At 39.4% G+C, this 25,605-nt stretch overlaps 7 protein-coding genes and 1 pseudogene across 7 annotated transcripts; 3 read left to right on the forward strand and 5 right to left on the reverse strand.

The window, feature by feature from the left end:
- The first annotated feature begins 123 nt into the window (after window positions 1-123).
- On the forward strand, window positions 124-3,340 carry mgme1 (mitochondrial genome maintenance exonuclease 1). Its single transcript, XM_068724918.1, has 5 exons — window positions 124-834; window positions 957-1,194; window positions 1,274-1,406; window positions 1,603-1,733; window positions 2,437-3,340. Exons 1-5 carry the CDS (start codon window positions 321-323, stop codon window positions 2,474-2,476), a joined length of 1,056 nt encoding a protein of 351 aa, XP_068581019.1. The 5' UTR covers window positions 124-320; the 3' UTR covers window positions 2,477-3,340.
- Window positions 2,646-5,766, reverse strand: si:dkey-76k16.6 (uncharacterized protein LOC566817 homolog). The gene is made up of 5 exons (XM_068724919.1): window positions 5,597-5,766; window positions 5,311-5,421; window positions 5,116-5,224; window positions 3,163-3,289; window positions 2,646-3,051 (listed from the first exon to the last, which is right to left on the reverse strand). Exons 1-5 carry the CDS (start codon window positions 5,672-5,674, stop codon window positions 2,646-2,648), a joined length of 831 nt encoding a protein of 276 aa, XP_068581020.1. The 5' UTR covers window positions 5,675-5,766.
- Window positions 5,767-6,669: 903 nt separating this feature from the next.
- LOC137883129 (glycine N-acyltransferase-like protein 3) lies at window positions 6,670-9,000 on the reverse strand. Its single transcript, XM_068724920.1, has 5 exons — window positions 8,694-9,000; window positions 8,500-8,607; window positions 8,293-8,413; window positions 7,587-7,719; window positions 6,670-7,466 (listed from the first exon to the last, which is right to left on the reverse strand). The coding sequence occupies exons 1-5, from the start codon at window positions 8,766-8,768 to the stop codon at window positions 7,067-7,069; spliced, it is 837 nt and encodes a 278-aa protein (XP_068581021.1). The 5' UTR covers window positions 8,769-9,000; the 3' UTR covers window positions 6,670-7,066.
- A 1,521-nt stretch (window positions 9,001-10,521) lies between these two features.
- LOC137883145 (putative nuclease HARBI1) lies at window positions 10,522-11,996 on the forward strand (annotated as a pseudogene).
- A 61-nt stretch (window positions 11,997-12,057) lies between these two features.
- LOC137883161 (cystatin-C-like) lies at window positions 12,058-14,574 on the reverse strand. Its single transcript, XM_068724922.1, has 3 exons — window positions 14,307-14,574; window positions 13,733-13,843; window positions 12,058-13,240 (listed from the first exon to the last, which is right to left on the reverse strand). The coding sequence occupies exons 1-3, from the start codon at window positions 14,508-14,510 to the stop codon at window positions 13,166-13,168; spliced, it is 390 nt and encodes a 129-aa protein (XP_068581023.1). The 5' UTR covers window positions 14,511-14,574; the 3' UTR covers window positions 12,058-13,165.
- A 152-nt stretch (window positions 14,575-14,726) lies between these two features.
- Window positions 14,727-16,283, forward strand: LOC137878422 (epoxide hydrolase 1-like). Its single transcript, XM_068718724.1, has 4 exons — window positions 14,727-14,858; window positions 15,408-15,588; window positions 15,721-15,930; window positions 16,258-16,283. Exons 1-4 carry the CDS (start codon window positions 14,727-14,729, stop codon window positions 16,281-16,283), a joined length of 549 nt encoding a protein of 182 aa, XP_068574825.1.
- Window positions 16,284-16,896: 613 nt separating this feature from the next.
- Window positions 16,897-20,898, reverse strand: LOC137883209 (glycine N-acyltransferase-like protein 3). Its single transcript, XM_068724925.1, has 5 exons — window positions 20,692-20,898; window positions 20,498-20,605; window positions 20,291-20,411; window positions 19,589-19,721; window positions 16,897-19,468 (listed from the first exon to the last, which is right to left on the reverse strand). Exons 1-5 carry the CDS (start codon window positions 20,764-20,766, stop codon window positions 19,072-19,074), a joined length of 834 nt encoding a protein of 277 aa, XP_068581026.1. The 5' UTR covers window positions 20,767-20,898; the 3' UTR covers window positions 16,897-19,071.
- Window positions 20,899-22,372: 1,474 nt separating this feature from the next.
- On the reverse strand, window positions 22,373-25,604 carry cst3 (cystatin C (amyloid angiopathy and cerebral hemorrhage)). The gene is made up of 3 exons (XM_068724926.1): window positions 25,328-25,604; window positions 23,194-23,304; window positions 22,373-22,741 (listed from the first exon to the last, which is right to left on the reverse strand). The coding sequence occupies exons 1-3, from the start codon at window positions 25,529-25,531 to the stop codon at window positions 22,667-22,669; spliced, it is 390 nt and encodes a 129-aa protein (XP_068581027.1). The 5' UTR covers window positions 25,532-25,604; the 3' UTR covers window positions 22,373-22,666.
- Window position 25,605: the final 1 nt, after the last annotated feature.

A 25,605-nucleotide genomic window follows, 5' to 3' on the forward strand; every position in this document is an offset into this window, starting at 1 on the left:
AACACGAGTACCACCCATCGACAGCACCACGGGCTCAATGATACACTACGCATTATGGGTAATGTAGTTACTATCCTTTCACATACCCGGAACTTCAAGTCCTGTCTACGGAAGTTTGTGCGGCCGGAGAGGCGCGTCGTACAGAAACAGTGGTGTTTGTTTGGATGAGTTGCTCTGGAACATGTCGGGGCAAGTACCGTCACCAAAATGAAGAGAATAATCTTAAACGTACCGTGAAAACACTGAAACCACTGTACGTGGGCTTTATGCAGTTAATTAGCTATTAGGTTATTGTGTTCTGGTTCTGTGAAGTGGTCACAATGTTCATTCTTAAACGCGTGGTGTGCGTTGGAGGTACCGTTGTTCCACAATGCACCGCCCTGTCTGTGAGCAATTTCTCTGCATTCCGTTGCGTAAGATCCCCAAAGAGACACAGTCCGTACAGCTCTGTGGACAGTGAGCGCTACTCTTCTCTTGTGAAGTCTGTCATGTCATCCAGGGTCAGTTCCCAAACCCCCGAGACCCTCCAAGCGGAGGACGAACACGTTTATGGACCTGTTGTCAAAGCTCCAACGCCCTCCTCAAGACCAGAGATGAGGGTACCCAAAACCCTGCATCCCTTCTTACACCTTCAAGAGACTCTACAAGCGGAGGAGCCAGAGTCAGGAGCGCCAGTCCGGATTTTGTTAAACCGGGCTGGCAGGTCTTCCGTTCCGAGTGTGACCCGCATTCTTCAGCAGACGCTCTCCCCGGAGCAGATCTTCTACCTGGAGAGGTGGAAGAAGAGGATGATCGCAGAGCTCGGAGAGGAAGGCTTCAAAGAATACAGTCAGAGTAAGTTTTGTAACCTCAATGTAAGCTGCTATTGAATTATGTGTGGTGTGGTAGCTTAGATGTGGGGGTCTGTAGAGGCAGGATCAACTGAAAAGTGACCAAAAGATGTTGTTTTTAACCAGATTTATTTAGGCAAGGAAGGCTTTTCCATTCAACATTGGAGGACGTCCTGGTGTCATGTGGAACTTGGAAGAACAGAAATCCTCCAGAGACTTCAGAGTATCCCCCTGAGGTGCAGGGATACATGGAGAGCATCTCTCACGTGCTGGAGGATGTCAGAGCAGTGAGAGCCACTGAAAGCACTGTGCATCACGACACGCTGAACTATCTGGGAATTGTGGATTGTGTTGCTCGCTACAGGTAAATATTGTGGTTTGCAGACATTAGACTCTACTGTTTCTATACCAGACTTGACTTGATGGCACATTTTTGTCTGTAGGGGTGTATTATGTGTTATTGACTGGAAGACTTCAGAGAAGCCCAAACCATTCCTGAGCAACACATATGACAACCCTATTCAGGTGGCAGCCTATGCCGGAGCTTTGAACAATGACGGCAACTACAAATACCAGGTGATCTACCGAGATAAACGATGTGGTCATCTTTTATTTCTCTGCTTTTCACCCAGATTGTTTACCTATCTCTCAGATTCTGTACTAAAAGCATAAATGAAAGAATAGTAAACACATTTAATCTTTCTAATTATTGTATGTCTGCTACAGTGTGTCACACAAAACTTCACACCCCACTTGTTTGTTCTCATAACAGGTTGAAAATGGGCTCATCGTGGTTGCCTACAAGGATGGCTCACCTGCCCATGCTCATCAGTTGAGCTCAGAGCTGATGTTGAAGTACTGGAAAACTTGGTTGATTCGTCTGGAAGAGTTCACAGAACAAAGGTAAACCAGTGAGCAGGTTTTTCAATCCCTTAAAAAAACGTTTTCAATTCCATTTCCACTTTTGTTTTTATTGAGTCATGGATTCAGAAATAATTGCATTAATACGATTTGATTATGTTGTTATTAACCTGATCTCAAACATCAGTTTAGGCCAAATTTACTTGAGGTGGAATTTTGTCATTATATTTGACCTTTTATAGACAATAAGAAGTATTGGCATTACCTGTAGCTCTATCACAACTTTTAATTTGATTTACTCGTGGCACCAGAGCAGTCTGGATAATAAATACTCTGACGAATAAAATGTGATGTCAGTTCTTTTATTGTTAAAACATGAATAACAATAAAAAACTGTTTATGTACTATAACAGTTACAGAGAGGCAGTTGTTGACAATGAACTTCTTAGATCTCATGCTCCCTCCAACTGTGCTCTTACAGATAATAATAAACAAAAATAGGTATAAAGAAAAATCACGCAAAAACCAAATAAATAGAATCTAAGAAATGAAGTGGTGCAGCAGCTAAGATATATGAATAAAATAGCCTGGTTAGTAATAGTAGAATGTATCAACTGTAAACAGGTTATGTAGTAATGCAGTATTAACATGATGAGAACATAAGTATCCATTTATACGTTTTTTAATCATAAAGTAATAAATATGCACACAATTAACATTAAGATTTTATTTATTTTAATTTCAGATCCAGTCATGCATCAAGTGCTTTTGAGCAAAAGAGATGAGATGTTTAAAGGGAGGTCTGCAAGGTCACTTCAGTTTAAGGCAACTGAACCTGAAGTGAAAATATAACATGCTCCCATGCAGTAGGAGGTTAAAAACCTAAACCCTAATTTCTTTCCCCTTTTTCTCACCGGGAGCAACTTATCATTTTAGAGGCCTTGTTTGAGGTATTTAAAAATCATTGAATTTAAACCAGGCTTCCCTGTACGAGGGGTCCTCAACAAAGCCCAGGCTTTTAAAGAGCCTGTGGGAGACCCTGTTCTCTTCCTCTATGAAGCAGTACACTGGGTAGCCCTGAGTGTGGAGTCTCTTGGCCATGGCGCTGATCAGGACTTTGGCGTAGCCTTTCCCTCTGTGCTCTGGCAGAGTGTACAACACGCCCATCGCACACGACTCGTAGGTCAGGATCCAGGATACGGGCTTTCCTTCTGCGTCCAGTACGCAGCAGGAGGGGAAGTTTGCGAGCATGTTCCGGATCATCCTGATGGCGTCCTCGTTCTTTCCAAACTTCCATGTCTGATTCACCAAGTCAACGTGTGATTCATCCAGAGAGCTTAGTGAGATCCCTGGATCAGAGCTGATGCAGAACAGAGCAGAGTCCTGTTTTATTAATGAACTATTAAACCTAAGATAATGATTTAGTCACATACTAGACACTTAAAGATTGCACTGCATGGGTCGACTCTACCTGTCTATAGAGGGCAGGTTGGATACATCCTCCAGTATCATCAGGTGACACACTGCCACTTTGCTGCTGGACACGCCTTTTTCTGATGCCACTGCTTTGACTATCTCCATGTGGCGAAGATTGATTCCTTGGACAGAAGTTATGAAGGAAATGCTTTTAATAAATGTGTGAAACTTGATTTGGTATTTGTATTTCTTTTGAGTTCTGAGCATTTTTTTGGTACAGGATTAAAGATTTCAGTCTACCAGAAGTGATTTCATCTTTGTCTTGAAACTGCAAATGTTGATGTATTAGGAAGACAAAAGAAGGTCACAAAGTCACTCTGCTATTTTGAAAGAAGCAGTTAATGAGTATGTTTTTACATAGTCATCTTAGAATAGAGGGCATCAGTTCCCTTACGATAAGAATCCCCTGTTATCACATCTCATCTTAGTTTAGTTCAGTTTTGATATGGACATCACAGTTGCATTACAACTGTAATATACATTTATGCACAAAGACCAGATTCACTGTGTTTAGTGAAACGCTTATTTACAACACTTGTCCACAGAAGGCTTTATGAAAAATAGAGATATTAACAAATATACACACACACACACACACACACACACACAAAAACCATACAAAGGATAGGAAATACAGTGTAGTGTATCTGCAGGAGCATTACGTTTGAGAATGTCTGTTCTCTTTTAACCATGATTTAATACCTCTCTCTATCTTCTTCTTTATTATTCACCTGATTGTTTTACTAGCACCTTGCTCTTTGGCCGTATAGTCATTTAGATAATTTAATGGCACTAAGGCAGTGATTGGGTCGCGGACCTTTGCCTGAAAATAAATAAATAAATCTTGTGCTTTTATTTTGAAGGGGCTTTTTTTTGCAGTGGAGTTATTCACACAAGGAGTTGGCGTTAATGCCTTGTAATGCTAGTATATACCCGCTATTTCACAGTATAGAAGAACACCCACAAAGTTTGTTTTCATATGCTAATTGAGCGAAACGCAAGTGACACCGACTACATGAGGTATAGATTTTCATACATTGAGGACAAAAGAAGGCAAAAGCTTCTGGCACAAGAAAGCATGAAGCCGTCAAAACTGAAGCGGCGTTTGTTGGATCAATCTGCAGCAGATAAACTGAAAACTAAACCTCTGTCAAATGACACTATAAGTAGGTGAATTGAAGACATGTCGGATGACATCAAACAACAGACCACAGCTCAAATTAAGGCAAGTGGTCATTTTGCATTACAAATGGACGAATCTACAGACGTAACAAACAAAGCAGTTTTACTTGTTTACGTGAAACATGTGGGACGGGGACTGACAGGAACAAGAGAGCTCCTACTACTACAACTGCAGAGGACATGTTCAGCTCAGGTTCAAACTGCACCATCTTTTCATTAAATACATTTGAGAAGTTGAACATTTGGGTCGCGGCTTGTCATTTAAGGGGTGATGGTGGGTCCCGCAGCCAGACCAGTTGAGAACCACTGCACTAATTAAGGCACAGATCTTTGCACTTCTTGTGATGTAGGAATATATTGTTTAAAATGGTTACATCCATTCCTACTATAATAATATATTTTATTGTGTTCAAAGTCCTACCATAGTAATGGTAGGACTTTGAACACAATAAAAAAAGAGATAAAACTCTAAGTATACCATAAAGACTATACCTCTGTCAAATGACACTATAAGTAGGTGAATTGAAGACATGTCAGATGACATTAAACAACAGACCACTGCTTGATATAAGGCAAGTGGTCATTTTGCATTACAAATGGGCGAATCTACAGACGTAACAAGTGCATTAGTGCAATGATAGTTTTTCAACATTCATAGGGCTACGCCATGAAAGCAATGTGCTAAGAAAAGAAGAGAATAAAAGATGAATACTATGATTATTGTTCAAGAGACGATGAAAAGAGCAAATGTGCTTTTTGCTGTTACCAAGGCAAAGGTACCGGGTCCAGTCAATAACGGAGGACTTCCTCATGGTTTCCTCTAGAATAGATTCATCCTTTGCAAAAAACATTGTGTCCTTGAAGAGATCACCCTTCTGCAACAAAATAGAGATGTGAAGATGCTGTATATGCAGAAATACGGATAAATATATACATATCTTACACATAGATAAGTAGTTACCTGCTTATATTGGGGTTTGCAGACAAGGACATTGAACTCTGGCCATCTGTCCACTAAGATCCTCACAGGGTCTGATCTGACTCTGTTTCTGAGGACTAGACAACCATAAACCTTAAAAATGAAATAGTTACATTATAATCCAAAGAATGGCAGCATCACTTATTGAGGCAGTGAATATGTTTAAAGGTGTTGTCAAGCAAACAATATATTATAGGCTAATATTAGTCATCGACTTGCAAAAGACTATAGTATTATATATTAAGTATATATAGTAGTTCGGACACACCTGTTGTGACCGAGGTAAATATCTTTTCAGCTGGGTCTCAGTCATTTTCAGCTGCTCTCCGGTCAGTTCCATGGTCATTTCTTTCCAGTCCGGAGGATCATCGAAGCCGTGCCAAGTGTACACTATTTAACTGATTGGGAACGCAGTGAGTAAATGCTGGGCGAGCGTTTCTTTAGGTTAAAGTGGGCTTCCGACTCGCACTTTCGACACTTAAACTGTGGGCGGACTTAAAAAAAAATCTACATTCTCTTTTGACCAGCAGTTGTGGAAGAGGTAGTCAGATCTTTACAAAAAGTTGAATTGCCTCATTGTAAAAAATACTCGCAAATACTTTCATTCAAAATCGTACTCAAATAAAAGTACAAAAGCAGACTGATCCATTCCTGATATATTACTGAATTATAATTGGTGATGCATTAATGTGTATATCAATTCAATGTTGTAACTCATTAAGGCAGAACTAGTAGCTTAATCAGTAAAAATACATCATAATTTATTTGTTTAATACATACATAATATGAATCTGCAAAGTAACTAGAGTTATCAAATAAATGGAGTAAAAAATACAATATTGGCCTCCAAAATGTAGTGGAGTAGAAGTATAAAGTAGCATAACTTGGGAAGTGAAGTACAAGTACCTCAAAATTATACAATGATACAAAAATACAGTACTTGAGTAAATGTTATTCTCCGCCACTGTTTCCCAGTAGGCTAACACTTGTCCACAGGTCAAATACTTGTAAACCGAGTTTCAAATTTGTAAAACCTTTATTTTTATCTTTCTCTTAATAGGAAAAAGGGCAATATTAAATTGTTTCTTGAGACCATGGCCTTTAAATCTACGTATACAAATAATGTACTGTACTTAAACTGGTCAAATCTGGATAAAGAACACTGAGACCCTCAAGGCTGTTTTAAAGCTTATTTCAGAATTGTGAAGCCTTTGTATATAGTTACAGAAACAAATTAAAGACATTAAAAAGTTCTGTCCTTGACCCTAAATTGACACTGAGAACCTACTGAAGCTGAGACAGTAATATGAAAAGAAGATACTCTCTTTGAAACATAAAAAATGCATGACATTTGGGGATTTTTATTTTGGGGAACCATATTAATTGCACTGGCGTGCATACAATGAGATAGCCTCCATAGAGGGTATACGATCATCATTTGATAATTGTTCAGTGCTGACAGAGAGAAAAGAATGAATCAAGGGCTCAATTTACTTTGGAGCTCTCCTCCAAACACCTGAACCTATTATGAAAAGGTGACATTGTTATTGTTTATTTGTGTCAGTTAATGCTTCTTTCCCTTACACCACCATTATAACAGTCCAGGTTTTGATTCAATGCTTGTTGGAGAGCCTATATAATGTGTAAACACTACATTTTAATCACATTTTCATTCACTAAAACGTTATGTTTACCTGATAACGTGTCAGCTGTACATTCAATCATAAAAGCTACAAAATCAAAAGTTGAACGCAAACCATGCCGCCCTGTATGAGGGGTCCTCAATGAAGCCAAGATTTTTAAAGAGCTTGTAGGAGACCATGTTGTCCTCCTCTACGAAGCAGTACACTGGGTAGCCCTCGGTGTGGAGTCTCCTGGCCATGGTGCTGACCAGGACTTTGGCATAACCTCTCCCTCTGTGCTCTGGCAGAGTGTACAATAAGCCCAACGCACAGTAATCATACACTAGAATCCAGGACACGGGCTGACCCTGGCCATCAGTGATGCAGCATGATGGGAAGTTGCTGATGAGGTTTTTAATGTTCATGTAACCCTGCTTGCTCCCTCCGAACTTCCAGGTTTTATTCACCAAGTCAACGTGGGAGAGGTTAAGAGAGGAAATCCTTGATTCAAGCTCACTGTGTAGAGAATCAGATAATAACAACCAATGAAACAGTAATATTTTACTATTCACTTATGATGATGTAGGCTAAATATGCACATATATCCTTAAAAGTACATTTTAATGATCTGACTACCTGTCAGCTGCTGGTGTGGGCAGATGACTGCTGTCTGGCAAATACAGAAGATGCACCAAAGTAAAGACTTTGTTGTTGACTTCTCTGTCAGAAGACACTTCTTTGAGCATGGTTGCATGGGAAACGTCAAACCCTGGAGGACAAAAATGATTTACATGCTTATTGCCATTCTGTTTTTCTTCTAAGAGGTTTCACCAGTCGTGAAGGAAATATTCACCTCCTTTACTCATTATAAATAGCAATACCACACTGTACAAATACTCCATTGTAATTTAAAGTCCTGCATTGAAAATGTGAAATAAAGTGTATTACTATGAGCTAAATGTAATGAAAAATGGTCCCGGTGAGTGCTTTTATACATTTATATTTATGTTACATGGATAATCAACAGTAATGTATAAATGTTTCATAGTAATAATGCATATTTTATTAGCTTGCCATACTGTTTCTGGCAATTTTTTTTTATTTGTGAAGTAACCAGGCTACTATATCTACTCCTGAATTGTAATGGAATTGAAGTATAAAGTGTCATGAAATGTCAGTACTCAAACAAAGTACCATTATCTAAAACTGAAATCAAGTACAGTCCTTGAGTCAATGTACTTAACGGTAACCTAGTTACACTCCACCACTGAGTTACACTGCCACAAGTAACCTGTGTGGCCCGTTGAATGATAAAGCACTGTCTGCAGCGACCGTAACTCACCACCAATTAAAAAATACGTGCTCCAATCAATTGCATTCTCTTCTGTCAGCATTTTCCTTAAAACCTGGTCATCCATGCTGAAGTAGGTCACCTTTTTCATGAACTCCAGGGCGCGCTTGTTCTGTGAAATAAACGACAGATTCAGCAATCAAGCGGCGTCCAGAAACACGACGTATGTACGATGTTTCCAGTGGTATGTGACGTCACCTTGGGGTCAGGTCGACAAATGATAACCTTAAAATCAGGCCACGTATCAACGATGACCTCCAGTGTGCTTGGTTTCTTCCTGTTAATCCCATATATGAAACCGTAGACCTGCACGCACGCAAAGTTTAGAGCGTCAATGGAAAGACACTGCGATTACATGACAGATATGGAGGAACGTGTTTGCAGTTATCTACCTTAAAGCTCTTGGGGAAATGTTTTAGCAGAACTCCTTCAGCGATCTGTAGTTCGTCTTTGTTTAAGATCTTCATGTTTGGGGAGTGGAGCTTCTCCGCTGATGCAGTTTAATCTGGCCGTCTGTTTAAACTGCTCTGTTCAACTATAAATGGTCTCAGCCTTTTTAAATCATTGACAGCCGCCCGTCGCTCGCCGGGGTTATGCCGAGTTGTGCTTGCTAGTGATGTGTCGGTCGCGAACGAAACGGCTCTGAGAGCCGGCTCTTTAACGTAACGGGAGCCGGCTCCTGATTGGGAGCCGATTTGTTTTTTTTGTTTTTCTCTCTCTCTCTCTCTCTCTCTCTCTCTCTCTCTCTCTCTCTCTCTCTCTCTCTCTCTCTCTCTCTCTCTCTCTCTCTCTCTGGGGGAGGGGCGGGAGTTACACACACAGCACAGCACACAGCAAGCACACGAACAGGAGGGAGGGAGACGAGTCACGAGAGAGAAAGAGAGCAACGGACTGGAAAGGTAAAAAAAAAAAAGTTGATAAAATGAGAGTCAACAGGAAACGCAGCAAAATCTGGACACATTTCAATTACATTGACCAAACTAAGGCAGAATGTAGAGTCTGCAAGACTAAAATCTCATATCGAGCTGGCTCCACAAACAACCTGCACAGGCACATGACAACTGTTCATCCATCAGTGCAATTGGAAGAAAAAAGACAAGCAAGTGAACCTGATATTAATAGTTAAAAGTTAGTTAAGTTCATTTGTAAATAGTTAAACGTTTGTTTTTGCACTTTCTAATTTATTTTTTTTATCACTCTGTAGAGTGTATAAATACAAGTGTATTTATATAAGAAACATTTGATATAGTGCATGTTTTTTTTACATTAGTAATTCATATTGCGCATAATTTTACATTTTACTTGCACGCCGAGATCTGCATGTGCCTCGCGGGAACGCGCACCGCGTAAAGCGCACACAGCGTAAAGCGAAACTCTTAAGAATACCAGACATTTAATTTATTTCTATGGCGAAGTACGGTTTAAAAACCGGATCATCAGTGATAAATAATGAAAAGCATATAGTTTATGAACTTTCAGAGTCATCAATATCTACACATATTCTTGATACGATTGGTCTGAAATATGCAAGGTTTCTTTAATTTCTCTTTCAATATTTCTGAGGGTGAACTCTTCTGTTCTTTTTCGTTGTGTTTTTACGCATTTCGGAGAGCAATAGTAAACTATTATTTGAAACTGAGGTTTTTAAATGAAGACTTTATGTCACATTCACCCTGTCAAAGTCAATCAAATAAAGTATGCACTAGAACACCTTTTGATTAATTCACTTTGATTTGAAGTGCTCTTACTGAGAAGTGAGGGGGGTCAATGTATGTTCGGTAGAAGAGATTAGCTGCTGAGTAATGTGTTCCCTTTTATTTCAGTTTAGGCTATATGTTGTTAATAAATGTATGGACATATCTGCTGATATTCCTCAGACCAGGTGTTAAATGTATGAAATCCTCAATGTTCCCTCAAAACAGCCCAAAATATCACAATGTTTGATACTAAAGTGTATGTAAAGAAACTTAATAGGTGGATGCATTATGCGGCAATAGTGATATTTTACCTGCCAGGATTTGTATCCCTTCCTTCCTCAGACCTGGGCCCCGTTCCTCGTAGCCGGATCATTTTCAGGATAAGATTACATAAGTCAGGCTTTTCGGTTCCACGAAGCAAGTTTGGCAAAATCACCATAGCAACACATCCATAAAATTGAACCTGCTCCAGCGCAGGCTAACTTAAGTTAGCTGGATAAACTTGCCACTCCCCCAGAAAAAAATGTCAGCTCCCTTCCTCAGAGATCCCATTGATGAAGGAGCGATATTAGTTAGATTAGCGTTTTATAGGGAGAGAGTTCTTCGAGATCGCCAAGATCCGTTATCACATCATGATGACTTCCTATACGAGCGCTATCGATTCTGCCGAAAAGGAATCATTTACTTACAAGACCTTCTCGACCCATACATTGCGAACACCACACGCCGCAGCCGAGCATTGACTGTCTCACGGACTGTATGCATAGCCTTGCGTTTTTTTGCGAGTGGTACATTTTTGTACAGTGTCGGCGATGCAGAGAACATCGGGAAAGCCGCTGCATGCCGTGCTGTTCGTAAAGTTTATTTGGCGCTTAAGAAACTTATGGATGTGTTTATTACATTTCCTGGCCATGTCTGAGTAAATGCAATCAAAGAGGGCTTTTATGGAATTGCAGGTAATTGAGTTATTCAATATTTCACCATTTAATGAAAATGCATTCCTATCACTATTCATTGCAGAGCTTATCATTATACAGAGTTTCCCAATGTCATTGGTGCAGTGGACTGCACGCAGATCCCCATCAAATCGCCCTCTGGCCCAAACGAGGCAGATTTTGTCAATCGAAAAGGCTTTCACAGCATTAATGTGCAGGTACTTATAACATAATCTTCCTCAAATTACATTGCTATAAAAACAATCATATGTCTTTGACAATAGGGGTCATGGACCTTGCAATTGCCTGCTGTAGGCTACCCATGTACCGTACAATACCCATGACTTGACCGCAATTTATCTTAGATGATCTGTGACTCCACCTGCCTCATAACAAATGTTGAGGCCAAGTTGCCGGGCTCCGTCCACGACTCCAGAATATTCCGAGAGTCTACACTGTGCCACAGCTTTGAGCAAGGTATAGCAAATCTCATGTCATTCAGAAATTGCTTATTTTATGTAGAGGTGATCCAACATTGTACATATCATATACTAGGTCACTACGATGGACTCCTAATTGGAGACGGGGGTTATGCCTGCAAGCCCTACCTCATGACCCCCTATGCAGAGCCAGCACCAGGCCCTCAAGCCCGTTTCAACGGGGCTCTTGCTCGAACGAGAGCCCGGATTGAAATCACCTTCGGCCAATTGAAGGCCAGATTCACATGTCTGCGGGGGCTGCGGGTGGCACCAGACAGGGCATGTGACATCACTGTGGCATGTGTAGTGCTCCACAATGTGGCTACAATCAGGAAGGAGAGGGTCCCAGTTATCATGGACCATCCCGAGGATGACCTAGAGCCAGTCCACTTGGATGAGCAGACCGGACCGGCTGCAAGGGACAGAATTGCCCACCATCATTTTAGTTAGGTGTTCAGATGACTTTGGGTAATTTTGGACTCATTTCATGTTTTTCTCTTTATGTTTACATGTTTCATTTATATGGTTAATGGGTATATAGTTTGCAACTACATGGGGGTTGAAAGCACTCATAATTCTATGACAGTGTTATTAGTGCACCATAGCATATCATTATAGTAGAAAATGATTAAGGTGGACTCGTGATAAGAATAAAGAGAATCACACACAATTTATTTTCACTGCTTCAATTGATTGAATTTCTGATTATGAATAATACATACATAGTGATCCGCCCATACACAGATTCGCACACACCTACTTCTATATGGTAATCTACACATACATGTATATACACACATATATAGCACATGATACATAAGCACATACAGTACATATAGCCCCATAAGTATCTATTAGTTTGTATCAATTAGATACTCTTTGGGCTTGTTTTTATCTACTTATTCTGAAAGAGTTGAGATCATTATTTTTGCTAGCAAGATCTCATTCGATGATGCATTCCATTAAGCCTACAGCCAGCAGGCACATTTAAAGAAATATAATCTGATTGATTGGGGTGATGAGGCACTTAAAATTAGCCTATACATTTTCCCAACACTTACGCAATATTTTGCCGGATCAGCCTTTGAGAAACCGAGATAGCCTGACATCAATCATCGGGTTAATTTAAGATGGCTAATAGGACATTCGATCGACTTAGTTGAACGTACGAGGAACGGGGCCCAGGTCAGTGATGGATGTATGAAAGCCAAACAGTCCAAAATATTTGCTGTAAAACCATTTGACTCCTAGGTCAAGGGATGAATGCATTATTAAGCCTCAGGAGTTTTTTTTTTTACCTCAAAAGAGTATAACGTCATCAAACTGTTTAAAACAATAATAGCAATTCCATAGATAGCAGTGTATAGTGTATTTGGGATAATAACATTGTTAAACAATTAAATGAGCAGAAAGACCCAACAGGACTGAAGAACTTGGCATGAACATGAACCAGAACAACAAAACACACATGTAGCCTAACATAACTAAAAAAATGTAGACGTAGGAAAGTAAACAAAATAGAGAAATTAATAAAAAAAACATTAGAAATAAATAACTATAGCAATAACTTCAGGTAACACCTTAAAACTGACCACCCCCATCATATAGGACTTTGGCTATATAGGCCCAGAGGGCAAAGCGAACCTTAAAGAATAACAGACATTTAAATGATTTCTATTTGACAGGAAAATACATATTGCTCTATATGAAGGTTATTTTACAAACAATGAAGATTTCCCACGTAGTTCTCTTTCTAGCAACTCTCATTCAACACACTGATCTCCTTCAGCCATGGTTTGCTCCACACGGTGAATGTGCACATGTAAGGCTGAGGAAGAAACGTTTACACACATTACACACACACACACACACACACACACACACACACACACACACACACACACACACACACACACACACACACACACACACACACACACACGTATAGCGTTTAGTCTTTGAGATTATCGTAGTCAAAGATCAACATTTTGTTTTTCAGGAGCAGATTGATTTAATTTATCAAATACTTTCATCTTTCAATGGTGTAGGCTAATGTTCAAATGATATGTTAAACTTAGTCATGAGGTTAAATATGACGCTACTAATTCCAACTTCTCTCTGTGTCAACAGCAACAAACATAGCTGGATGGTTCAAAGAGGGGAAGTATACAACTGTTTCACAATCGGATAGTGTGGTCTACTGTTGAAGAGAGAAGTCGACTGTATGCAATTTAAAAATTGTGTCTAATAACTCCCAAAAGCAAAAATGGGAGGATGATTTTCATCCAGAAGCTGAGGTTAGCCCTTTAAAAATCATTACCTGAGCCTTTTCTGGGTCTGTGTGGATGGCACACACATCATTTACACCGTCCTTTCTGCAGGGGGTCTTCGCCATTTTCACAGTTATTACGTACTTGACGCCAGCCACAACCTGTGAGAAGAAGTGGATGGGTGGTGGAGATACAGATCGCGGTAAACCTTAATGCTTAAGCAGTTTAGCATACAGCAGATTTCAGGTCTATATGAAATCAAGGCAAAACTGGCAGCATTTATATTCCAGACAAGTTTAAATGAACACATGCCCCAAAACACTTTTCATTATCAGCTCATCATCACCTGTCAAACATTTAGCGTTATCATACCTGATGTCTTTTATACAGCGATTTTTTTTCACAACCAGGAAGCGAAATAACGAGCGAGACCTGTTTGTTCTTGTGTGTGCGACAGACGTCACACTTTTGGTTTGTAGTTTTTCTAATTTGTATCTTCACACTCTTATACTTCAACAGTTTATGACTAAATGACACGTGCTAAATTATCTTTTAAATTGACAAATGTGTAATTCACCACATATATATATATCATTTATTTCATCCAAATGAAACGTTACTAACCTGACTCTGAGCCTTGACCACTTCTGCCACTTGGCTGAGGTACATACAGTTGCTGCCTCTGTTGTGTTCGGCGACGGCATAGTTGAGGGCATTACGCGCGCCTTCGTCATTCGAATCTATATCTCGTAAACCCCCTACCATCAAGGTTACTGACCCGACGGCGAAAACCGCTGCCAGGACAGGGAGGACAATCTTCCACAGCATGTTTCTGTCACTACGCTCTCAACACTAATAATACAAAACAACAGCTCGACGTAACCTACTTTTTTTTAATACGGAACGACGTCATGGCTGTTTGAGTGGCACATCTCGCGGCCAATCAAACCCTTTGTGTTCTCGCCTCACCACAGACACTTCAGAACGTCGAGTTCAGCAGCCAGTTGGCAGTGTGTTCGTTTTGGGTACCGCTGAATCCCGCACATGGTGCACAAAAGAAGACAAGTCAAAAGTATTCCTCTTGGTGAAGGCTGGTGGGGAGCAGGAAAGAAGCCACTGTCAGAGGATGATCAAATCTATCCCTTCAAAGTGCAAACCTCAGATGAAGAGATTGAGGTACTTTTGGGCTGTTAATTAAATTGTTTTCATCACCAGTTGTCATTGAGTTATTTATTTGATATTAGTAGTATTGTTTAATTATTTTATTAGATTGTTTGTTTGACATATTAAGATTGCTTTTTCTCTTTAATAGTAATTTGTTTAGTTATATTATGTTTTTTTCTTTAAGTATACTTATTTTGGGGTTATTTAGTTTTAGTTATTTGGGTAAACACTGTGGGCACCTTTGGTTATATATAGGAGTAGGTAGAAAGGACCAGCATGCACCGGGGTGGGCCTATAGATTTTTACCAGCACAGGAGAGGCAGCGTGAGACAGGAGTTTTCTTTGTTCTTTTTGTTTGTTTGCTTGTTTTGTTTGCTTTACTAAATAAATAAGAAAATCTGAATCCTGCGTGGACAATCTACTCTTTCCTGCCTGCGTAAACTACCAACCACGGTGCATCAGTGGCGTTTGGTTATTATTTGTTTTATGTTTGTTTTATTCAACAAATGGGCACTACAAACATGTTTATGTGGACTAATCAACAGTGGTCTTATTCAACAGGACCTTCATGAACGCATTGACAGAACTCGCTACACCGATCCTTTGGAAGATAGCTGCTTCCAGTATGGCTTCAACTCCACGTATCTCAAGACAGTGGTTTCCTATTGGAGACACAAGTTTGACTGGAAAAAGCAGGTGGAAGCACTTAACCAGTATCCACACTTCAAAACTAAAATAGAAGGTACACACAGCCCCGAGCTAAAGCTACAGGGTTTGCTTTGCTTTAGAGTAATCATTTGGATATTTGGCCAAAAATCCGTCCACACGCTACTTTTTCTTTTCTCTTCACACCAATGCTTTTGCATCACTGCAGGATTAGATGTGCACTATGTCCACGTGCGACCACCACACCGTGAGAACCAGAAGGTTGTGCCTCTTATGCTGGTTCACGGCTGGCCTGGCTCCTTCTATGAGTTCTACAAGATTCTGCCACTTCTCACAGAGAACCAGGATGGTCTAGTGTTTGAGGTCATATGCCCGTCCATCCCTGGCTATGCTTTCTCAGAAGCCCCTCATAAACAAGGTAGATGACTCTAAATTGTGAAACAGTGCTTGCAGTGTGCAAAGTGCACTCATGACCAGAACTACTTGCACTAATAATTCCTGGAGGCTGGAGCAAGGTCATTGTGCCAAAAACAATATGATAAAACAGAGGGCAAAGTGAACAGAATACCAGACATTTAAATGATTTCTATTTGACGTCTATCTAAATCCTCTAGGATCATAATAAAACACCTGACGACATTTACCACTAGAGCTTCTTCAGTCTTACAAATTGGTGGTACATTTCACACCCTTTACCTATGTTTCTGTTATATGTCCTTATGTCATGTGACCTCTCATTTCACAGGGCAGTATTATGATGTTCAAACCTGAGCAAGTCTGACACAGCTTATCTCAGGGACCACATGGAAAGCAGCTGATCTAAATTGTCATACGGTAGCTATTCCGAATCAGAATCAGCTTTATTGGCTTGACTTGACTCCGGTTACACATTGCTTCCCATTGTACATACATACATAGAAGATACAATAAACAAGATAAATATAAAAACAAGGACAAGACAACAAAGTAGAACAGATAAACTATTAGACACATTGATGACTGACTTCAATCTTATTGAAATCTTATATCAAATCCATGGAGTAAATCCCACAAATACAACTGCCACGGCCGTGTTTATAGATGCATGCGTGGAAAAAAAGTTTTAACGAAGCCACATGCAGGGTAATATGTCAAGCTGCAGGGACCCTCAACACAAGTTGTCTAGAGAAAGCTCTAAACAGAGTGGGGACAGGGCATGGGAGTCGAAGGTCATTTGTGCGCTACATTTATCAATGTACACGGTGAATAGGGCCAACAGGTTTGGAGAGCAAACAGAGCCTGGCACTAAATTTGATTCATGTCTTGACCTGTCATTGGAGTCTGCAGTCAGAAATCTGAGACACGAGGAGCACCGCACCGCTCACTGTGTTTGAGGGACAGAGAGAGAGAGAGAAAGAGAGAGGGACACGCAATGTGTTTGTAGAGAAAGTTATTCAATAATTAGAATGTCAACAATATGAATGAAGCTTCGAAGCCTCAAACTATCTGGTACAGGCCTAATAGAGAGAAGACCACTGTTGGACATTCTATACGCTCAGGTTGTACGATTAACTTGATTTGTGTGACGAATGACACTGGCTTGCGTCCATATTGGCCGTGACACCATGGTGTGAGTTTTTTGTTGAATGAATGAAAGAGAAGTCCTCACTCCTCAATAAAGCTGATGTAGCCTTAAATGATTGGAGAACAAAAATCCATGTCATTATTTTATTCTTGCATTTTTTGGACAGTTCCTGTATATGAAGGAAACACTAATACCCTTATTGAATATTGAACCTCCTGCTTCATCAGTTACTGGGTTTACTGGCACACTGCACATTCTGCCACCTGTATAAAACATTTATACATGAGAGTTAAATAACCTACAAAGATTGATTAATAGGAAATGCGTTCAATTGAATGTCTATGTGTAATTTAACAAATCGACTTTATAGTCACTACAATTTACTAACCCTCAACAACAAAACATAATTTTGGCTCATTCTAGAGTGCCATTTAACATCTGTTAAGGATAATGTACCAATGGATATTGTGTAAATGCATACTTTTGAGTGCTATATGTACAACAACTATGTTCTATATGTTATACACAAAAACATATTGAGGACCATGTCATACTACACTACAAAAGCTCTTCAGTAAGAAGAACTAGAAAATCTCACAATAAATTTTGACAGTGTGGCTGCTACTGCCCGAAGATGTTACGACAATATTACCAGTAGTATCATTGAGGTTCAATTGAGATATCGCTTCTGTCATTTATGAATTTGAGATTCCTAATCTTGAATGGACAGCCTTGAACTTGAGAGCAGCTATCGCTTCATAGAAACACATAGTTGACAGCGTGTGCGTCACTGGTTACCCTGATGATTGGGGCACAAGGGTGAAGGGGCGGTAATAGCAGTAGTAGTAGTAGTATTAGTAGTAGTAGCATTTGTACTAGTGGTAGTTGTAGTAGTAGTAATAGCAGTGGTAGTAGTAGTATTAGTAGTAATAGCATTTGTAGCAGTGGTAGTTGTAGCAGTAGTAATAGCAGTAGTAGTACTAGTAGTTTTAGTAGTAATAGCAGTAGTAGTATTGGTTACAGTAATAGTAGTAGTAATAGCAGTTGTAGTAGTATTAGTCGAAGTGGTAGTTGTATAAGTATTATTCGTAGAAGTATTACTAGCATTAGAAGTAGTAGTAGTAGTAGTTATACTAGAAATATTAGCAGCAGTAGTAGTAGTTGTCGCAGTATTAGTAAAAGTATTTAAACAAAAAAGCCTCATTCTGAGATTCATGTTAAGATACAGTCACTCCATGGGGCTTTTATTTTGAAAGGGTGGGACTGGGTGGGGGAGGGAGTGGGAGAGGAGACAGAATCATAATGTTTGACACACACACACACACACACACACACACACACACACACACACACACACACACACACACACACACACACACACACAGAGGTTATTAAATGACAGGCTTCATCACAAGCATTCCAGTTAGAATTCACTCAGTGGGGCTTTTATTTTGAATTGGGGGGAATGTGGGAGGTGGGGGGGATGCGTATAAAAATAATGTACTGTACTTAAACTGATCAAATCTGGATAAAAAACATTGAGACCCTCAAGGCTGTATTAAAGCATATTTCAGAATTGTGAAGCCTTTGTATATACATGTATGTATAAACAAATAAAAGACTTAAAAAAAAGATTAAAAAGTTCCTGGCGTGCATACAATGAGATAGCCTCCATAGAGGGTATACAAACATCATTTGATAATTGTTCAGTGCTGACAGAGAGCAAAGAATGAATCAAGGGCTCAATTTACTTTGGAGCTCTCCTCCAAACACCTGAACCTATTATGAAAAGGTGACATTGTTATAGTTTATTTGTGTCAGTTAATGCTTCTTTCCCTTACACCACCATTATAACAGTCCAGGTTTTGATTCAATGCTTGTTGGAGAGCCTATATAATGTGTAAACACTACATTTTAATCACATTTTCATTCACTAAAACGTTATGTTTACCTGATAACGTGTCAGCTGTACATTCAATCATAAAAGCTACAAAATCAAAAGTTGAACTCAAACCATGCCGCCCTGTATGAGGGGTCCTCAATGAAGCCAAGATTTTTAAAGAGCTTGTAGGAGACCATGTTGTCCTCCTTTACAAAGCAGTACACTGGGTAGCCCTCGCTGTGGAGTCTCCTGGCCATGGTGCTGACCAGGACTTTGGCATAACCTCTCCCTCTGTGCTCTGGCAGAGTGTACAATATCAACGCACAGTAATCATACACTAGAATCCAGGACACGGGCTGACCCTGGCCATCAGTGATGCAGCATGATGGGAAGTTGCTGATGAGGTTTTTAATGTTCATGTAACCCTGCTTGCTCCCTCCGAACTTCGAGGTTTTATTCACCAAGTCAACGTGGGAGAGGTTAAGAGAGGAAATCCTTGATTCAAGCTCACTGTGTAGAGAATCAGATAATAACAACCAATGAAACAGTAATATTTTACTATTCACTTATGATGATGTAGGCTAAATATGCACATATATCCTTAAAAGTACATTTTAATGATCTGACTACCTGCCAGCTGCTGGTGTGGGCAGATGACTGCTGTCTGGCAAATACAGAAGATGCACCAAAGCAAAGACTTTGTTGTTGACTTCTCTGTCAGAAGACACTTCTTTGAGCATGGTTGCATGGGAAACGTCAAACCCTGGAGGACAAAAAGGATTTAATTTGCTTATTGCCATTCTGTTTTTCTTCTAAGAGGTTTCACCAGTCGTAAGGGAAATATTCACCTCCTTTACTCATTATAAATAGCAATACCACACTGTACAAATACTCCATTGTAATATAAAGTCCTGCATTGAAAATGTAAAATAAAGTGTATTACTATGAGCTAAATGTAGTGTAAGTATCAAAAGTAAAAGTACTCAATGCAGAAATGTTACATGGATAATCAACAGAGATGCATTAATGTGTCACAGTAATAATGCATATTTTATAAGCTCGCCATACTGTTTCTGGCAATTTTTTTTTTATTTGTGAAGTAACCAGGCTACTATATCTACTCCTGAATTGTAATGGAATTGAAGGATAAAGTGTCATGAAATGTCAGTACTCAAACAAAGTACCATTATCTAAAACTGAAATCAAGTACAGTCCTTGAGTCAATGTACTTAACGGTAACCTAGTTACACTCCACCACTGAGTTACACTGCCACAAGTAACCTGTGTGGCCCGTTGAATGATAAAGCACTGTCTGCAGCGACCGTAACTCACCACCAATTAAAAAATACGTGCTCCAATCAATTGCATTCTCTTCTGTCAGCATTTTCCTTAAAACCTGGTCATCCATGCTGAAGTAGGTCACCTTTTTCATGAACTCCAGGGCGCGCTTGTTCTGTGAAATAAACGACAGATTCAGCAATCAAGCGGCGTCCAGAAACACGACGTATGTACGATGTTTCCAGTGGTATGTGACGTCACCTTGGGGTCAGGTCGACAAATGATAACCTTAAAATCAGGCCACGTATCAACGATGACCTCCAGTGTGCTTGGTTTCTTCCTGTTAATCCCATATATGAAACCGTAGACCTGCACGCACGCAAAGTTTAGAGCGTCAATGGAAAGACACTGCGATTACATGACAGATATGGAGGAACGTGTTTGCAGTTATCTACCTTAAAGCTCTTGGGGAAATGTTTTAGCAGAACTCCTTCAGCGATCTGTAGTTCGTCTTTGTTTAACATCTTCATGTTTGGGGAGTGGAGCTTCTTCACTGATGCAGTTTAATCTGGCCGTCTGTTTAAACTGCTCTGTTCAACTTTAAATGGTCTCAGCCTTTTTAAATTATTGACGGACTTCTTCTTTTTAATTTTTTTTCTTCTTCTTTCAGTTTATTGGCGGACTACAAACCAACGTTTAAGGTGCATGCCGCCACCTACTGTATCGGAGTGTATAACATCATGACTTTATCATTTACACAATAATAATGTTATTTATAAATAAAATAAAAAACAAATCAAAACAAAAAACTTCATATAGGAGTTATATTATAAACCCGTTCCATTCCAAAAATAAATAAAGCCCTTTTAACCTGAACTTATTTGTCCCCCATCTCTATCAGTCCTTTGATGCTCCACTCCCTTCCTAAAGCTATCACTCTGTCCTTCATTCTCTCTCTTTCCACACTGAACGTCCTCCTCTATCAGCACATGTTCAACAGCTTCTTTACAGTTGCGTATCTCACATTTATCCGACACTGTCGTTTTCATGATGTATAAGGTGTCATTGAGTCCTATATGTGCTAACCTTAATCTACAGAAAGTAACATCTTCTTTTCTACATTTACTTCCGTCACTTCTCACACTGACTGACGTCTGAATTTTGTTATAATTTCAACCCTTATTGTCATTATTCCAAATTTCCTGCCAAATTGTAATAATTCCGTGCTGTAATACTGATTTTTCTTCTGACCTCCCAAAACGAATTTCTAAAATATTATTTTTGTTTAATGCTCTTTTGGCAAGTTTATCTGCGACCTCATTTCCCTCTATTCCAACATGAGCCGTTACCCAACAGAAATGTACATCTATTCCTAAATGTTGTAAGTTCAGTAATGACATATAAACTTCAGTTAACAGATCTTCTCGTACTGTTTGACCAGATTGTATACTTTGTACTGCAGCTGCAGAATCTGAACATATAACTACTTTCATTGGTTTGACCTCCTCCATCCACTGAAGACTGATGATTTCTGCTGTCAGTTCCGCTGTGTACACTGACAACCTGTTTGACATTCTTTTAACAATTCCTTTGTTGAATTCTGGAATGTATATGCCCACTCCTACATGATTATGATCCAAGTGTTTTGATCCATCTGTAAAAATATTTAGATAATTACAATAGCTTTTCTTCAGGTAATCTTGAACCAAGTGTCCGATGTTAACATTCCTCTCAGTCTATTCTCTTTTTTAATATCTCTAGATTTACCTTGGGTTGGGGAAATATCCATAATAAAACCTGGAGGTAATAAAAGGTTCTCTATCATTGAATGTAGCTGATTTTATTTTGTTTCAGATGCAATCTCATATGTGCTCTGTTTACATGTGCTTTGCTTTTTTTTTTTATTTAAAAAAAAAAAAGACTATACTGATCCCCAGGAGGGGACATTCACATTAAGTCAAACTGTAAAAAATATGTTTTTTCATGTTTATTATTATTACTTCTGGTAATTACAGTCTTTCCTTCCTAAATTACTCCTTTCACAGCATTCAATGCCTTATTGGACAATGTCAGATGATGGATCAGGATACTGAAAAACAAACTTTTCCAAAAAAATATTGAAATATTAAACGGAAGTGTGGATATCAAAAGCTTTATTCCTGTATGCATTTACCACATGGACACATTCATTTAAGTTCACATGCTACTTTAATTCATTTCATTTTAAAACAGCCTGTGGTTTTTAATAGCCAAATGTGCTCCTCTAAAGGTTAATGCATCTCTACAATGCTATACTGGATAGAAATTCTAAAACACTGACTTTCAAAAGGTTATTTTGTGCTTCATCTACAGGGATATACATAATGCTCTATAATGAAGGTTATTCTGCAAACAATGGCAACAATGAAGATTTCCCACGTAGTTCTCTTTCTAGCAACTCTCTTTCAACACACTGATCTCATTCAGCCATGGTTTGCTCCACACGGTGAATGTGCACTGGTAAGGCTGAGGAAGAAAAGTTAACACACATTATATATACATACACACATACGTATAAACACATACACCATGAATAAAACGTATAGTGTTTAGTCTTTGAGATTATCGTAGTCAAAGATCAACATTTTGTTTTTCAGGAGCAGATTGATTTAATTTATCAAATACTTTCATCTTTCAATGGTGTAGGCTAATGTTCAAATGATATGTTAAACTTAGTCATGAGGTTAAATATGACGCTACTAATTCCAACTTCTCTCTGTGTCAACAGCAACAAACATAGCTGGATGGTTCAAAGAGGGGAAGTATACAACTGTTTCACAATCGGATAGTGTGGTCTACTGTTGAAGAGAGAAGTCGACTGTATGCAATTTAAAAATTGTGTCTAATAACTCCCAAAAGCAAAAATGGGAGGATGATTTTCATCCAGAAGCTGAGGTTAGCCCTTTAAAAATCATTACCTGAGCCTTTTCTGGGTCTGTGTGGATGGCACACACATCATTTACACCGTCCTTTCTGCAGGGGGTCTTCGCCATTTTCACAGTTATTACGTACTTGACGCCAGCCACAACCTGTGAGAAGAAGTGGATGGGTGGTGGAGATACAGATCGCGGTAAACCTTAATGCTTAAGCAGTTTAGCATACAGCAGATTTCAGGTCTATATGAAATCAAGGCAAAACTGGCAGCATTTACATTCCAGACAAGTTTAAATGAACACATGCCCCAAAACACTTTATTATTAGCTTATCATCATGTCTGTCAAATACCAATGAAGTTCACTCAAATTATATGGTGCAGCTACTAACCCTCTTTGGAGTTTCAAGAAGAGCACACAACTACTGTAAATTATTTAGAATTACCTACAGTATTTGTTTTTAAATAAATGTGTACAAAACACCCCACTGGTCTCCAGTTCTTTTATGTATTATTAAAAGCATGGGCGGACCTGAACCTGCCACCATGCAAAGTCTGCATCTAATGGTGACTTATGGAAAGGGTTCATAAAAGGTCTCAAAGGCCCAATCCCAATGTCCCCCCTAAAGCCTCAAACCCTGGACCCTCAAGGACTTCTGACGTCACCTGGTAAGTGGTTGAGTGTGAGAGACTGTGAGGGCTTGAACTTGTGTAAATACCAATGGGACGGCACTTTGCTGCAACATATCACGTTACCATGAAAACGACAAAAAATATGATTCATAATTGTGGGTATTTATTTTATACTCCCTGATTTGAACGTCTTCCAGGCTCTTCCATCACGAGATGAGGTCATTTCATATAATCTATTTACTCGTTTTTGTCAAAACGGCTTCAATGACAAAATTAAATATTTGATGAATGAATAAATAAATACCCTCTGATTTCATGTTTTTTTTTGTTCCATCTTTAATCCTTAATGTTTCTGAGTAAATATAACGTGACAGGCTGAACACACGTGAGCCGTCCTTTGTTTACCTTTTTTTGTTACGTCTCCATGCGTCCACTGGGGTAACCAGTGGACACATGGAGACATTAAAATTGAAAAGATGTGTGGGAAATTCCCTTAGGCAAATTCAGCATATATTTTATTTTGTAATTGAAGATGTTTTGACAAAAACAAGTAAATAGATTATATGAGATTACCTCTCATCTTGTGAGGACAGAGCCTGAAGACGTTCAAATCAGGGAGTACAAAGTAAATACTCACAATTATAAATCATATTTTTTGTCGTTTTCATGGTAACGCGATATGTTGCAGCAAAGTGCTGTCCCATTCGTATTTACACCATTTCAAGCCCTCACAGTCTCTCACACTCAACCACTTACCAGGTGACGTCAGAAGTCCTTGAGGGTCCAGGGTTTGAGGCTTTAGGGGGGACATTGGGATTGGGCCAATATATAGGGGCGAAGACCCTTCCCTTCCGGTGTCCCCCATGAGACATTATTTTGAAAAACATATGTACGATAGTCAACGGCAAGAGACAAAATATTTGTTTTATCCCATTTGAATTATGCCATGAAATGCACATATGATGTTTGTCAATCTAAAAGATAATTTTGCACATCAACAAAGTCTCAGTTTGTCGTAGTAACATTTAGTTTTGCGTGAAACTGCTCAGTGAACTTCATCTCTCGTCTTGCACAGCTATAGGTGACTCAACTATGTTCCACGCAAACATTTAAATCATAGCTGATGTCTTTTATACAGCGATTCTTTGTCTCAGCCAGGAAGCTAAATAACGAGCGAGGCCTGTTTGTTCTTGTGTGTGCATCCGAGACAGACGTCACACTTTTGGTTCGTAGTCTTTCTAATTATGTATCGTCACACTCTTATACTTCAACAGTTTAGGACAAAATTAAACTTGCAAAATTATCTTTTAAATTGACAAAGGTCATATGTGCAATTCATCCCAATTTGAACGGGATCAAAACAAAATATGAATCGCTCTCGTTGATTACCGTTATTTTTTTAATTAAGTAAAATGGGCACAGGCTTAAGCAGCCAGGCCAAAGTACACCGCGGCCCACATGTAGACTAAACTGGATTTTCTTGCCATCACAAAGTATGTGAAATAAAGTTCGTAGAGATTCCCAATTCCAAATGAAACGTTACTAACCTGACTCTGAGCCTTGACCACTTCTGCCGCTTGGCTGAGGTACAGATCGTTGCTGCCTCTGTTGTGTTCGGCGACGGCATAGTTGAGGGCATTACGCGCGCCTTCGTTATTCGGATCTATATCTCGTAAACCCCCTACCATCAAGGCTCCTGCCCCGACGGCGAAAACCGCTGCCAGGACAGGGAGGACAATCTTCCACAGCATGTTTCTATCACTACGCTCTCAACACTAATAATACAAAACAACAGCCCGACGTCGCCTCCCTGTTATATAAAGAA

The sequence above is a fragment of the Cebidichthys violaceus genome, unplaced genomic scaffold (genome assembly GCF_023349555.1).
Source record: "Cebidichthys violaceus isolate CVI_PGR_0920_01 unplaced genomic scaffold, fCebVio1.0.p SCAF_10, whole genome shotgun sequence".
Lineage (NCBI taxonomy): Eukaryota > Metazoa > Chordata > Actinopteri > Perciformes > Stichaeidae > Cebidichthys > Cebidichthys violaceus.